The 16,622-nt window shown below is 43.0% G+C and overlaps 1 protein-coding gene across 1 annotated transcript in view; it reads left to right on the top strand.

Annotated features, from left to right (window-relative positions):
• Positions 1-16,622, top strand: part of LOC106602915 (RAC-beta serine/threonine-protein kinase) — a 22,133-nt gene extending 5,511 nt beyond the window's left edge. The window contains exons 6-14 of the mRNA XM_014195909.2: positions 4,206-4,337; positions 4,852-4,917; positions 5,048-5,116; positions 6,325-6,447; positions 6,822-6,950; positions 11,481-11,695; positions 11,907-11,994; positions 13,778-13,880; positions 14,790-16,622. Of these exons, the coding sequence (XP_014051384.1) occupies positions 4,206-4,337; positions 4,852-4,917; positions 5,048-5,116; positions 6,325-6,447; positions 6,822-6,950; positions 11,481-11,695; positions 11,907-11,994; positions 13,778-13,880; positions 14,790-14,869 (1,005 nt within the window). The 3' untranslated portion in view covers positions 14,870-16,622. The remainder of the gene's footprint in view (positions 1-4,205; positions 4,338-4,851; positions 4,918-5,047; positions 5,117-6,324; positions 6,448-6,821; positions 6,951-11,480; positions 11,696-11,906; positions 11,995-13,777; positions 13,881-14,789) is intronic.

Below are 16,622 nucleotides of genomic sequence, written 5' to 3'. Positions count from 1 at the left end.
ATGGTCATTATGGCCAAACAGTTCTATTTTTGTTTCATCAGACCAGAGGACATTTCTCCAAAAAGAACGATCGTTGTTCCCATGTGCAGTTGCAAACCGTAGTCTGGCTTTTTTATGACGGTTTTGGAGCAGTAAATTCTTCCTTGCTGAGTGGCCTTTCAGGTTATCTCGATATAGGACTTGTTTTATTGTGGATATAGATACTTTTGTACCGTTTCCTCCAGCATCTTTACAAGGTCCTTTGCTGCTGTTCTGGGATTGATTTGCACTTTTCTCACCAAAGTACGTTCATCTCTAGGAGACAGAACGCGTCTCCTTCCTGAGCGGTGAGACGGCTTTGTGGTCCCATGGTGTTTATGCTTGCGTACTATTGTTTGTACAGATGAGCATGGTACCTTCAGGTGTTTGAAAATTGCTCCCATGGATGATCTGGACTTGTGGAGGTCTAAAAAAAAAAAATTCGGTTGTCTTGGCTGATTTCTTTAGATTTTCCCATGATGTCAAGCAAAGAGGCACTGAGTTTGAAGGTAGGACCTTGAAATACATCCACAGGTACACCTCCAATTGACTCAAATGATGTCAATTAGCCTATTAGAAGCTTCTAAAGCCATTACATAATTTTCTGGAATTTTCCAAGCTGTTTAAAGGCACAGTCAACTTAGTGTATGTACACTTCTCACCCACTGGAATTGTGATACAGTGAATTAATCTGTCTGTAAACAATTGTTGGAAAAATTACTTGTCATGCACACAGATGTCCTAACCTACTTGCCAGAACTATAGTTTGTTAACAAGAAATTTGTGGAGTGGTTGAAAAACGAGTTTTAATGACTCCAACCTAAGTGTATGTAAACTTCCGATCAACTGTAGGTGTTCCTTTTGTCCAGGTTGGAAAGGGCAGTGTGGAGTGCAATAGAGATTGCATCATCTGTGGATCGTTTGGGGCAGTATGCAAACTTGAGAGGGTCTAGGGTTTCTGGGATGATGGTGTTGATGTGAGCCATGACCAGCCTTTCAAAGCACTTCATGGCTACAGACGTGAGTGCTACAGGTCAGTAGTCATTTTGTCAGGTTACCTTAGTGTTCTTCGGCACAGGGACTTTGGTGGTTTGCTTGAAACATGTTGGTATTACAGACTCAATCAGGGACTGGTTGAAAATGTCAGTGAAGACATGCTCGGAGAACACATCCTGGTAATCCGTCTGGCCCTGCGGCCTTGTGAATATTGACCTGTGTCACATCGGCTACGGAGAGCGTGATCACACAGCCGTCCGGAAAAGCTGGTGCTGTCATGCATGTTTGTGTTACTTGCTTCGAAGCGAGCATAGAAGTCATTTAGCTTGTCTGGTCGGTTTGTGTCACTGGGCAGCTTGCGGCTGTGCTTCCCTTTGTAGTCTGTAATAGTTTGCAAGCCCTGCCTCATCCAACGAGTATCGGAGCCGGTGTAGTACAATTCAATCTTAGTCCTGTATTGATGCTTTGCGTGTTTGATGGTTCGTCGGAGGGCATAGCGTGATTTCTTATAAGCTTCCGGGTTAAAGTCGCGCTCCTTGAAAGCGACAGCTCTACCCTTTAGCTCAGTGTCGATGTTGCCTGTAATCTATGGCTTCTGGTTGGGGTATGTACGTACGGTCACTGTGGGGACGACGTCATCGATGCACTTATTGATGAAGCCAGTGACTGATGGGGTTTGCTCCTCAATGCCATCGGAAGAATCTCAGAACATTTTCCAGTCTGTGCTAGCGAAACAGTCCTGTAGCTTAGTATCTGCTACATCTGACCACTTTCTTATTGACCGAGTTACTGGTGCTTCCTGCTTCAGTTTTTGCTTATAAACAGGAATCAGGAGGATAGAATTATGGTCAGATTTGCCAAGTGGAGGGCGAGGAAGAGCTTTGTAGTTTGTACGCGTCTCTCTATGTGTGTGGATTAAAGGAGGTCTAGAGTTTTTTTTTTTCTCCTTGTGGTTGCACATTTAACATGCTGGTAGAGATTAGGTAGAACGAAAGTTTCCCTGAATTAAAGTCCATGACCACTAGGAGCGCCGCCTCTGGATGAGCATTTTCCTGTCTGCTTATGGCAGTATACAGCTCATTGAGTGCGGTCTTAGTGCCAGCATCTGTTTGCAGTGGTATATAGACGGGTATGAAAAATATAGGTGTAAACTCTCTTGGTAAATTGCGTGGTCTACGGTTTATCATGAGATACTCTACCTCAGGTGAGCAAAACCTTGAGACTTCCTTAGATTTCATGCACCAGCTTTTGTTTACAAATATACATAGGCCGCCGTAGAAGACGCTGTACTATCCTGCCGAAAAGCTTAACCTGCCAGCTGTATGTTAATCATGTCGTTCAGCCGCGACTCTGTGAAACATAAGATATTACAGTTTTTAATGTCCCGTTGGTAGGATATACGTGCTCGTAGTTTGTCTATTTTATTATCGATTGATTGTATGTTGGCTAATAGGACCGACGGTAAAGGTAGATTACCCTCTCTGCGACGGATCCTTACAAGGCACCCGGACAGTCGTCCACGATATGTCTTTTCCTCCTTCGAATGACGGAGGTGAGGGCCCTGTCGGGCGTCCGAAGTAAATCCTTCCCGTCCGACTCGTTGAAGAATTCCTCCAGTACGAGGTGAGTAATCGCTGCCCTGATATCAAGAAGCTCTTTTCGGTCATAAGACACGGTGGCAAAAACATTATGTTCAAAATAAGTTACAAATAACGCAAAAAAAACATGCCCAATTGGTTACGGGATCGTAAAACAGCAGCCATCTCCTTCGGTGCCATTTATTATCCATATTATATTAGCTTACGTCAAAGTTAGTCAACATAGCTACTAGAACTAACGCGTTAGTAAACCTGCTACAATCATACAGTACAGTCATCAAGCAGTTTAGCAGTTACATCGGCAGGCCCCGGTGGCAATAAATTAATAAAACCAAAAGCTTACCTTGACTTGGAAGAGTTCCAGTGTTGGATAGCCAGCTAGCTAACATAGCATGCCTCTGTTTGATCCTGGTGTTTGAGTAGGCTAAAATAGCTAACTGCATTCGCTAGCTAAGTCAAAGTGACAAAAACATCTCTCCTTTTGTGTTAACTACTCACCACATTTTATGAACGGCAGTGCTAGCTAGCAAGCGGTAGCTTCTGCTTTTAGTACTAGATCCATTCACAGATTTTTTATTTTATTGGGTGGACATGTCAGTTCATGCTGCAAGAGCTCTTATAGACTTCTAAACTTGAAATATCCTTGTTCATGTTGTGGAGGGAGAGAGGGGAATGCAGAACGTTTACGTTCCGTCTGAACATGTTATTGTTAGACATCAGGTATCCTATGGAAAGGAGAAGGCCCACAGTCTGGTTTCTACCACAGAAGTTAATGGTTATCTGTAGGAGGAATGTATTTTGGAGTCAATTAAATTTGGATATGAGCCAGGGGCTTGGAATGTTACTGAGTAAGGGAAAGGCCATCACATGGTTGCGGTCACGGATAAGGGTGGAGAGCTGTGGATTAGTGAGGAATGGGTGCGGAGGTCAGGTCACATTAAGGGAGAAGGAACCGTTTATTACACACATCACTTATTTTCATGCCTAGCAATGTTTAGCGAAGAGGAGGAGACTTTACCTATAGTGTGGTGTATATATATACACTTGTGCTGGTGGGAACATGTCTTTGTCTGTTCAGCTGTCTGACCCATTGGGTGAATAAACTTGGTTTGAACTTTTTATAGTTGTCTGTTTAGTTTTTACTCTGTTTATTTAGAACCTAACAGCCTCCTAGGTTTTAGAATGAAAGCAAATGTACCCTGAGGAGGATGGAAACTAGCTGTCCTCCGGCTACACCATGGTTCTACACTACAGAGTGCTGTTGAGGCTACTGTAGACCATCAATGCAAAACAATAATTAATTATTAGGTGACCTGTGAACATATTTAGTATAGTTTGTGTTCATATGCTAGCTGGGCAGTCCCCGACCTCCATGGGGCCCCCAACCAATTATAATTTTAAATGAAATGATTGGGGGGGATGAATCGACCTGTTCTGAGTATTGGGTGGGGACATGCCCCCCCATCCCCCATGGCAATTTTGTCTATGGTGTGAATGATCTGTTGTAAAGTATCATACTTCATCATCAATGTGTTTGGCTGGGCTGGGTTACATAAGATGGTTGAATTTTCAACCCTGTGTCTGTGTTGTCAGACGATGAGCGACTTTGACTACCTGAAGCTGCTGGGGAAGGGCACATTTGGCAAGGTTATCCTGGTGAAGGAGAAAGCCACGGGGATGTACTACGCCATGAAGATCCTGCGCAAGGAGGTCATCATCGCTAAGGTAAAGAAATAGGCCTAACCTATACCACTTTACGGTGGTGAAGACTACTGGCCATCAATTTTATACCTTTGGTATTAGGCCTAATCTATTTAGTCCAGTTGTCCTTTATAAGGCATTTTTAGGTGGTGAGTGGTATATTTAAGCAATAAGGCCTGAGGGGGTGTGGTATATGGCCAATATACCACAGCTAAGGGCTGTTCTTATGCACAACGCAGAGTGCTTGGACACAGCCCTTAACCGTGGTATATGGGCCATATACCACAAACCCCCTAGGTGCCTTATTGCTATTATAAACTGGTTACCAATGTAATTAGAGCAGTAAAAATACATGTTTTGGCATACCCGTGGTATACGGTCTGATGTACCACGACTTTCAGCCAGTGAGCATTCAGGGCTCGAACAACCCAGTTTATAATTCGTTACAAGCTAAGGGCTTAAGTACTCTGTGTTTTGGGGTTTATTGTTGCTGTGAAAGGCTGGCCCTCTGATCTGATTTGTGTAAATGTGTGTCCAGGATGAGGTTGCGCACACGGTTACAGAGAGCAGAGTGTTACAGAACACCCGGCATCCCTTCCTCACAGTGAGTGTTCTGTGTTACTGTCAACTCATTACGTGTGCTGGTCCATAACAGAACACCCACACTTGCTGTTTATTTATAGGAGGGCTTGCGGGATGGGAAATTGATCAATTGTCTCTTTCCACTCTTCCAGACACTGAAATACGCTTTCCAGACTCATGACCGATTATGTTTTGTGATGGAATATGCCAACGGAGGAGAGGTGGGTGTCCCAATGTCACACACACGAACAACATGAATGTGTCATTACAGTTTTATCAATTCCTTGAACACTGATTGAAACTGGTATCCAAATGGCCAAAATAATAAAACATTTTTTTATTTATGATTTTTTTTTTTTTTACATAAGTTTGTAATTTCACATTGTTTTCATGCTAAATGCAAATGCTAAGCACTTTTTTGCAAAACATTTGACACATCTCCATTACAAGAGAGAAAAACCTAAATGTGCACCCCAGGACCAGGATTAAGAAACACTGATCTGGTGAAATTACCATTTGATGACGAATGATACCATTCTGATGGGATTCAGATAGTTTGGTGACATGTGGTCTAAGGGTGTTAGTTTGTTTTGTAAAATAAATATTGTCATTGACAACTTAGATGTAAAGCTAGGGAGGATGGTAGCTGACTCTATAGCCACTCCTATCTGTCATCTTTAATATGAGCATAGAGGAAAGTGCTTGTCCTCAGGCCTAGAGGGAAGCAGAAGTCATTCCACTACCCAAGAGTGGTAAAGCGGCCTTTACTCGTTATAATAGCAGACCTATCAGCTTGCTGACAGCTCTTAGCAAACATTTAGAAAAATGTTGTTTGACGAAATACAATGCTATTTCGCTGTAAACAAATTAACAAGACTATCAGCAAGCTTAGAGAAGGGCACACAACATGTACTGCACTGACACAAATGACTGATGATTGGTTGAAAGAAATTGATAAGGAGGTTGTGGGAGCTGTACTGTTACATTTCAGTGCAGTCTTTCATAGCAACCTCTAACATATTGTGGATTCAGAGCTTTCTATCTCATAGAATTGAGGTTTTTCTTTTAATGGAATGTTCTATAATGTCAAACATGTTAAGTCTGGTGTATCGCAGGGAAGCTCTCTAGGCCCTCTACTCTTCTATTTTTACCAATGACCTGCCACTGGAAATAAACAAAGAATGTGTGTCCATGTATGCTGATTGATTCAACCACATATGCGTCAGCAACCACAGCTAGTGTGAAAGGTATTTTAAGTTTTGATGGTGTTAGTGCATTTAGCAAGAGATGTTTTGTTTTGGCAAACACTTACAGTTTAGTGGCTGTTTCAAAAATAGTGTTCAAGCAATCAAGAACATTTTTTTTATATTAAAGCATCTCAAATTAATAGTTTCCCCTTTTCACACTCTTGCTGTCTTTTTCCCTCCAGCTCTTCTTCCACCTGTCTCGGGATCGCGTGTTCACGGAAGACCGGGCCCGTTTCTATGGCGCTGAGATTGTATCTGCGTTGGAGTACCTCCATTCTCGTGATGTGGTATACAGGGACCTGAAGGTAAGCACTATCTGTGTTGATTTTGTCCTGCCCTTCGCTCCCTTCATACATCAAAGGATTTCGTTTTTTCAAATTGTAATAATAATCATGCCTTATCATGTAAATTCTAAAGACGTTTACAAAAGTACCATTGACCATTCTCATAATTGTTGGTATGACATGTGAAGCACAACTTTTTAAAATCAATTGACACTCGAAAGTGTGTTGACCTGGATGGCTGATTCTGTTTGCTAGCTAGCCATCAAGATCAACATATAAGTAGGTGTTCTGTCAGGGCGCAGACTGATTAACTTACTCAACTGTAACCTTTGATGATAGTGACATCACCAGGCACTCGGTTCTAATGTCTCATCCATCCTGGTGTCTTTTCTCAGCTGGAGAATCTAATGCTGGACAATGACGGACATATTAAAATCACCGACTTCGGGCTATGTAAGGAAGGTATCACAGACGGTGCCACCATGAAGACCTTCTGTGGCACCCCAGAGTACCTTGCACCGGAGGTGAGGGCACGTTGCTGGGCATGACTAGTGACCAAGCTAGTGCTACATTGTTATTCTTAAAAATAAATAACATACCTTATTTACATAAGTATTCAGACCCTTCGCTATGAGACTCAAAATTGAGCTTCTGGTTTCCATTGATCATCCTTGAGATGTTTTCTAAAACTTGATTGGAGTACATCTGTGGTAAATTCAATTGATTGGACATGATTTGAAAGGCACACACCTGTCCATATAAGGTCCTACAGCTGACCATGCATGTCAGAACAAAACCCAAGCCATGAGGTTGAAGGAATTGTCCGTAGAGTTCTGAGACAGGATTGTGTCGAAGCACAGATCTGGGGAAGGGTACCAAAAATGTTCTGTATGCAGCACTGAAGGTCCCCAAGAACACAGTGGACTCCATTCTTAAATGGATGAAGTTTGGAACCACCAAGACTCTTTCTAGAGCTGGCCACCAGGCCAAACTGAGCAATCAGGGGAGAAGGGCCTTGGTCAGGGAGGTGACCAAGAACCCGATGGTCACTCTGACAGAGCTCCAGAGTTCCTCTGTGGAGGTGGGGAGAACCTTCTAGAAGGACAACCATCTCTGCAGCACTCCACCAATCAGGCCTTTATGGTAGAGAGGCCAGACGGAAGCCATATGACAGCCCGCTTGGAGTTTGCCAAAAGGCAGCTAAAGACTCAGACCATGAGAAATAAGATTCTCTGGTCTGATGAAACCTAGATTGAACTCTTTGGCCTGAATGCAAAGTGTCACATCTGGAGGAAACCTGGCACCATCCCTACGGTGAAGCATGGTGGTGGCAGCATCATGCTGTGGGAATGTTTTTCAGCGGCAGGGACTGGGAGACTAATTAGAATCGAGGGAAAGGTGGATGGCACAAAGTACATAGATCCTTGATTAAAAACCTGCTCAGGACCTCAGACTGGGGTGAAGGTTAATCTTCCGACAGGACATCGACCCTAAGCATACAGCCAAGACAATGCAGGCGTGGCTTTGGGACAAATCTCTGAATGTCTTTGAGTGGTCCAGCCAGAGCCCTGGTTTGAACATCTCTGGAGAGACCTGAAAATAGCTGTGCAGCAATGCTCCCCATCCAACTTGACAGAACTTGAGAGGATCTGCAGAGAAGAATGGGAGAAACTCCCAAAATACTGGTGTGCCAAGCATGTAGCGGCATTCCCAAGAAGACTCAAGGTTGTAAAAGTTGCTTCAACACAGTGCTGAGTAAAGGGTCTGAATACTTATGTAAATGTAATATTTCAGTTTTTATTTTTAATAAATTAGCAAACATTTCTAAACCCGTTTTTGCTTTTTCATTATAGGTATAGATTGATGAAAAAAAAAATTCTAATCAGTTTTAGAATAAAGCTGTAACGTAACATAATGTAAATAAAAACTCAAGGTGTCTGAGTACTTTCCGAAGGCTGTGTGTGTGTGTGTGTGTGTGTGTGTGTGTGTGTGTGTGTATATATATGTATGTATGTATGTATGTATATATATATATATATATATATATATATATATATATATATATATATATATATATATATATATATATATATATATATATATAATGTTATGTATGTATATATGTATATATATGTATATATATATATATATATATATATATATATGTATATATATATATATATATATATATATATATATATATATATATGTATATATATATATGTATGTATGTATGTATGTGTGTGTGTGTGTGTATACATACATTTTTGACACACAAAACAATTTAGGCAACTGGGATTTTGATTTGTCTATTTATTTAACTTTTATTTAACTAGGCAAGTCAGTTAAGAACAAAATATTATTTAAAATGACGGCCTAGGAACAGTGGGTTAACTGCCTTTTTCAGGGGCAGAAGGACAGATTTTTTTCCTTGTTAGCTTTGGGATTTCATCTAGCAACCTTACGGTTACTGGCCCAATGCGCTAACCTCCAGGCTACCTGCCGCCCCTTGATCCAGGAGGGGATTGAATGTCTTTGCTGTAACCAATAAGCTTCATCTTGACATCCTAGCCACTTAGCTAACAAGTTGGCAAACCAAATGCATAGTTGGAGCCCTGAGCTGCGTATCATTTATTTGACACATCTTAGATTTGTTATAGTTATGCCTAGAACGCACCCCCACAGCCCTGGCGAGGCTGGGGTGCCACCAACCCCAAATTATTGAAAATCATACTGTCAGTATTTCGAAATACCCCGGTATACAGTATAAACAGTTTATCGCCCAAGCCTAACTGGGTGTGTAGACTTTTGTTCCAGCCCAAATCTAAATCAACTGCTCAACAGGACCTTGTTAAGCTGACTCGGGTGTGTTTGAGTAGTGCTTGATCAAAATCCTGCACACCAAGTGACCTAGCTCTCCAGATAGTTGACCACGTGTTTTATACAGTAACAGTGCTGTATATTTGACTTAAGGCATTTTTTCACAGTTATGGTATTGAGTATAATTATACAAAGCTGGTATTGGTATCGAAGCTACAATTCTGAACACTTTGTTTGTCATCTAGCTAGTTTGTCATGATTAGCTCGTAGGAGTATCCTAAACAAATGCATATGGGCAAACCCATGCTTCATCCATCTATAGCCTAGCCACTAAACTCAGCAAAAAAACAAACGTCCCTTTTTCAGAACCCTGTCTTTCAAAGATAATTCAAAAAAATCCAAATAACTTCAAAGATCTTCATTGTAAAGGGTTTAAACACGGTTTCCCATGCTTGTTCAATGAACCATAGACAATTAATGAACATGCACCTGTGGAACGGTCGTTAAGATACTAACAGCTTACAGACGGTAGGCAATTAAGGTCACAGTTATGAAAATTTAGGACACTAAAGAAGCCTTTCTACTGACTCTGAAAAACAACAAAAGAAAGATGCCCAGGGTCCATGCTCATATGCGGGAATGTGCCTTATGCATGCTGCAAGGAGGCATGAGGACTGCAGATGTCCGTACTGTGAGATGCTTAAGACAGCGCTAAAGGGAGACAGGACGGACAGCTGATCGTCCTCGCAGTGGCAGACCACGTGTAACAACACCTGCATAGGATCGGTACATCCGAACATCACACCTGCGGGACAGGTACAGGATGGCAGCAACAACTGCCTGAGTTACACCAGAAATGCACAATCCCTCCATCAGTGCTCAGACTGTCCGCAATAGGCTGAGAGAGGCTGGACTGAGGGCTTGTAGGCCTGTTGTAAGGCAGGTCCTCACCAGACATCACCGGCAACAACGTCACCTATGGGCACAAACCCACCGTCGCTGGACCAGACAGGACTGGCAAAAAGTGCTTTTCACTGACGAGTCATGGTTTTGTCTCACCAGGGGTGATGGTCGGATTCGCGTTTATTGTCGAAAGAATGAGCGTTACACTGAGGCCTGTACTCTGGAGCTGGATCGAGGTGGAGGGTCCGTCATGGGATGGCACAGCATCATCGGACTGAAATTGTTGTCATTGCAGGCAATCTCAACGCTGTGCGTTACAGGGAAGACATCCTCCTCCCTCATGTGGTACCCATCCTGCAGGCTCATCCTGACATGACCCTCCAGCGTGACAATGCCATCAGCCATACTGCTCGTTCTGTGCTTGATTTCCTGCAAGACAGGAATGTCAGTGTTGTGCCGTGGCCAGAGAAGAGCCCGGATCTCAATCCCATTGAGCACGTCTGGGACCTGTTGGATTGGAGGGTGAGGGCTAGGGCCATTCTCCCCAGAAATGTCCGGGAACTTGCAGGTGCCTTGATGGAAGAGTGGGGTAACATCTCACAGCAAGAATGGGTAAATCTGGTGCAGTCCATGAGGAGGAGATGCACTGCAGTACTTAATGCAGCTGGTGGCCACACCAGATACTGAATGTTACTTTTGATTTTGACCACCCCTTTGTTCAGGGACACATTATTCCATTTCTGTTAGTCACATTTCTGTGGAACTTGTTCAGTTTGTCTGTTGTTGAATCTTATGTTCATAAAAATATTTACACATGTTAAGTTTGCTGAAAATAATCGCAGTTGACAGTGAGAGGACATTTATTTTTTTTGCTGAGTTTACATCCTTTAGCCTACAGGAGAATGCTCATTGCTAAAATAACACACCTGCCTGATAATATGAACCCTGTAGTCTATAGCCTTTTTTTAGAGCCAGTCCTAAAAACGTATTTTTGCTAACATGGGCTCATTTCTGGAAAGGAATATTAGCAAGTGTGTGGTGTGCAGACCTCAAAATTGGTATTAAATTGTATTCCAAGTGGCATTAAAAAGGTCTTAAAGTTTAAAATTCTACTTCATGGAACCTGCAGATATCCTGCTTAAGATTGGTTCTCTTATCTACTGATTCTTCATTGTGTTTTTTTTTTAAGTTAATCTTAACGCAGTGAGTATTTAGATGGGAGGTATGCTAATGTCATCAATCAATTGCCTATGGAACATTTTATTTTGAAGGCCTCAATAAAGTGACTAAGACTTTTTTTTTTTTTTCCCCCTACCTCCCTGCACGTCAAGGTGCTGGAGGACAATGACTACGGTCGCGCTGTGGATTGGTGGGGCCTGGGCGTGGTCATGTACGAGATGATGTGCGGTCGGCTGCCCTTCTACAACCAGGACCACGAGCGGCTGTTTGAGCTCATCCTCATGGAGGAGATCCGCTTCCCCCGGAACCTGGCCCCCGAGGGAAAGGCGCTGCTCGCAGGCCTGCTCAAAAAGGACCCCAAGCAGAGGTATGTCGTGGTGGGGTTGGGATATGGGTCTGTGTGATTGTTTGACTGGCCTGCTCAGGGAGGACACCATTTGTGTTAGGCTGGGTGTCTGCTCACGAAAGGTGTGTGTGTGCGCTCATGATTGCAGGCCTGCCCACACAGCCCCTAATGTAGTAGAAAATACTGGTGAGAATCAAGCGGAGTTCTCTGATATCCTGTTGTTTATTGACAGGTTAGGGGGAGGACCAGATGATGCCAAAGATGTGATGTCTCACAAGTTCTTCACCTCCATCAACTGGCAGGATGTGGTAGATAGGAAGGTGAGTGAATGTAGGCTGATAGATTAGGGTTACTGAATCAGTCAAATGGTGGCATTCCAGGTCATTTTGTTTGTAGTTGCACTTGTTTGACATCAACTGCTGAATGACTGATTCCCAAATGACCTTGCATCATCAATAAGTAAATTAATTAGTCTTGTCTGAGCTAGAACGACCCATAGGGCAGGAGACTATCACTTGTTTCTGTAGCGTGAGGCAGCTTGATGTAGAAGTACACCTCGTGCACCCCCTGGACAGGGTGCTAGTATTTCGCAGGGACTAAAGCGAATCCTTTTCCTTAATGCTGAGTGCTAAGCAGAGAGGATCCCGAATCCTTTTCCTTGATGATTGGAATATGTTCAGAGACCCTGACGATACCATCAACAAGCTAACCACCTCCGTCGCCGGCTTCATAAGGAAATGCATCGGCGAAAGTTGTCCCCACAGTCAAGGTTCGCTGCTTCCCTAATCAAAAGCCCTGGGTTAACACAGAGGTTGGAGCTAAACGAAAGGACAGGGCTACTGCACACAGGGCCATCGCAGACAACCCTGAGGCTACAGCCGAGGACAGGAATAAGAACAAGACCTCCAGAGTCATCAAACGAGCAACAGGACCATATAGGAATAAAGTGGAACTATAATACACAGGCTCCGACCCCGTCGCATGTGGGAGGGGCTACAGTCCATTACGGATTACAAAGGAAGACCCAGCCGTGATCTGCCCAACGATGCCTCTACCAGATGAACTCAACCCATTTTATGCACTCTTCGACAATAACAACACCATACCGTACGTGAGGGCTTCGACTGGGTGATCTCTCTCTCTGAGGCCGATGTGAGTAAGGTCTTTAATCAGGTCAACACTCGCGGGACCTGACGGTATTCCAGGGCATGTTCTCAGAGCATGCGCAGATCAGATTGCAGGCATATTCTCTTTGACTGAGTCTGTAATTCACACGTTTTAAGATGACCATCATTCCTGTTCCCAAGAACTCCAAGGCTTCATGCCACATTGATTACCACTCTGTAGCACTCACATCTGTAATCATGAAGTGCTTTGAAAGGCTGGTTATGGCACACATCAACTCCATCATACCAGACACCCTAGACCCACACTAATTTGCATACTGCCCAATCAGATACATAGACGACATCTCAATTGCATGCCACACTGCCCTCACCCACCTACACTGAACAGAAATATGAACTCAACATGCAAAGTGTTGGTTCCATGTTTTATGAGCTGAAATAAAATCTCTGAAATGTTGCACTTTTTTTTTTACATCCCTGTTAGTGAGCATTTCTCCTTTGCCAAGATAATCCATCCACCTGACAGGTGTGGCATATCAATAAGCTGATTAAACAATGTGATAATTACACAGGTGAACCTTGTGCTGGGGACAATAAAAGGCCACTCTAAAATGGGCAGTTTTGTCACACAACACAATGCCACAGATGTCTTGTGAATGTGACATTAAAACTTGAAACTAGTGCCAAGCAGAGAGGCATGAGGTCCCATTTTCAGAGTCTTTGGTATGACTCAACCTATCAATCTCCAGGCAGACACTTTAACCATAAGGCCACAGAGCTGGTTGCATCATAGATCGTTATTATTTGTAGATGGCAGTCAATCAGAATTAACCCACAATGCATCACACATTTGATGCTCTCGAACTCGGCCAATATCAATATGTTTTACAAGTCTTCTGAGATGGCATAGGAAAGGTTGGTACTGTGATGTCCACTTCTGAACCTTTTAGCCAATCTCTGCTCTCTCCCTCCTCAGCTGACTCCGCCCTTCAAGCCTCAGGTGACGTCAGAGACCGACACCCGCTACTTTGACGATGAGTTCACGGCACAGACCATCACAGTCACACCTCCAGACAAGTGTGAGTTTGCGTGTTTATGCGTGCATGAGAGTTTGCAAGTGTTTTTATTAGTGTGTAGCTAGGTTTTCATCCACTTGGCGACAGATGTTCATGCGAATATTCTAGAATGTACATAAAAACAAAAGGAGCATCAAGCTCATCACTGTGCACTTTCACCACCCTGTGAAGTTCAGAACTTATTTCATCTGTAGCCTAAAAAATGGCATGCTTTCCCGAGTCGTACTGGGTGGACCACGCACCATATCATTGTGTGACTCCCAAGTTTGTTTTGATATGGATATTTGAGCAGAAAGGCATTTCCACTGCCATTTCTTGCATAATTCATTTTACTGACACAAAAAGATCCAGGTAATTGCAAGGGACATCACGATACTTAGGTGCTGATATGTATTGTGATTCTCATGATTCTATACGCATTGCGATTCGATGTTCCAAACATATTGCTCGAATAAAAAAACATGAGCAGGCGCACACCCATCAGCTCACGCACATGCGAAAACAAGTTTTTTTTTGTTCAGTCAGGTACATAAGTGCTGAAAACAACAAAATGTCTTCCTATTTAAAAAGATCGAGAACAAGCTATGAATGAAAAATACTTTTTGGTGCAGGTACAGCCAACTAGCGATATTGTCTTTACGATATATTGTCAAAAATAGTATCCCGATTATGGAACTGTATAGATATTTTTTTTCTTCCCCCTATCAATATTGTCTAGAGTATTTAGTTTGACATTTGTAAAGTTGACTGACAAATTTGCTGTTTCCATCACGTCTGTCGTGACTTTTGTTTATCCGACATATACTTTACTTGCATTTAAAAGGTTGGATGGAAACCTGATTTGTGCCACTATATGCCACCAGCAGGGACGTTGTTACAGCGCTGACACTGACTGTTTTTTCTGTTTTCCAGATGACAATCTGGACTGTGAGGACCCCAACCAGCCAGCACACTTCCCCCAGTTCTCTTACTCCGCCAGCATACGAGAGTGACAGTCTCCACCATACACACACTGGAGAGACACACACCGCATCAGCTCACACACTCGCGTCCACACTTATAAAAAAAGACTGCAGTCTTGAGACACCACAGGCTGATGGATCTCTGGTTACAGCGGGGATCTAAGTGCCTAGGCTTGCAGCCATCTTGTCTTCTCAAACTTCGCCTACACTATGGTCATGCACAATTGCAGCCTGTGAACCGCACAGGACCTCAGTATCTCACGTCGTCAGCAGCAGCAGTAGCACATCAGCCATGCACAGGGAGGACTAGAACCTATAGGTGGCGCTATAGGACACTACTGCTCCTCAGATTTGAGGCACTGATCTCTCCATTTCTTTCTTTTTCTCTCGCTCTTTCTCTGAAACTCCCTCTTTCTATCTCCCCTTGTCCCTCTCACACTAACCCAGTAACTCACACAGCTGGGTAGAAGAAAAACAACTCAAACAAGTGATTCTTGTTTTCAAAAATGAGAAATATATAACACCCCCCCCCTCTCTGATTGATTGTTACAGTTGATAAGGAGTCATATTTCTGTGATTTATTCAAGTGCTCTTTTTCTGGAACTAGCTGTTACCAATAGTGTTGAAGTGGTTCTACTGGGAAAGGAGGGGGGTGGGGTGGGAGGCAAATTTGTGATGGTGGTAACAATTAAGATGTTTCTCCCTCAATGTGTTTGACTGTGTGCTTGGAGAAAAGAGATACAAAACTGAATGTGTGTGTGTGTGTGTGTGTGTGTCAGAGTGCGGTCGTGTTGGTGTGTGCGAGCTAGCTGATTGACGTAAACTTGCCTGACGAGTATCAGTAGATTAATTTGCCACGTCACACTACACGGATGTTTCCGACACAGTGCTCAAGAACCTACTCTGGAATATGAGAAAATGCTGGTCAAAGTACTACCATTTAACTGTAATTCAATGAAATGAACTAGTATTACGTTCTTGTTTCTGACTGATCGTTGTGAATAGAACAATAAGTGCTACAGCGAAAAGGAATGGGATTTAGGGAATCACTGTACAAGGTGTATATGTACATTTGTAAAACCCTGTTTTTAATTAAGGACTGGTCTCAACACCTCTGCTCTGAGACACACCAGCCATATGATTTACAAGGGTCGACTAGCACTTGGGCTGCGTTTACACAGGCAGCCCAATTGATATCTTATGACCAATCACAGATCTTTTTCAGAGCTGATCTAATTGGTCAAAAGACCAATTAGTGAAAAGATCAGAATTGTTCGACCTGTGTAAACGCAGCCTTATATACTTAAGCAGACCTTCTTTTACTCAAATTATAAGATTTGTATGTTTTATTGTTGCTTGGAGCAAGTATTTTTTTTCTTTCAATTGTCATAAACACCTGCTGTACTATCAGAAATGGCCACACAGGTGTTGATGAGTGGATCAGTGACGGGTTGCCGTTCTGGTCACAACACCAGGTGTGTGTTGAATGTAATCACGCCTGCTCCTTGTTGCCTGGTGTCTCACTGCTGACGCTTGCTGGTCGTGACAAGGAGATCCAGGTTGTTCTCAAAAATGTTCTGTTAGTCATGTGAGCCTTGTGTCCATTGTGTGCCATTTTGAAATCATTTCTGAGAGGAACGTTTCTCTGTATTCCACCTTGCTGTTTCCCTGACCCCTTTGAAGACATTACTACTCTCATTTAAGAAAACCATTCATAAATGTCTAAATGAAAGTAAGTCTGTTTCCCCTGACTTATTTCAATTAAAGGATCCCATTGTATGTA

Source organism: Salmo salar, chromosome ssa04 (genome assembly GCF_905237065.1).
Source record: "Salmo salar chromosome ssa04, Ssal_v3.1, whole genome shotgun sequence".
In the NCBI taxonomy this organism is placed as follows: Eukaryota; Metazoa; Chordata; class Actinopteri; order Salmoniformes; family Salmonidae; genus Salmo; species Salmo salar.
Note: the sequence above shows the minus strand (reverse complement) of the source record. Positions and strands in the feature narration are given on the sequence as shown.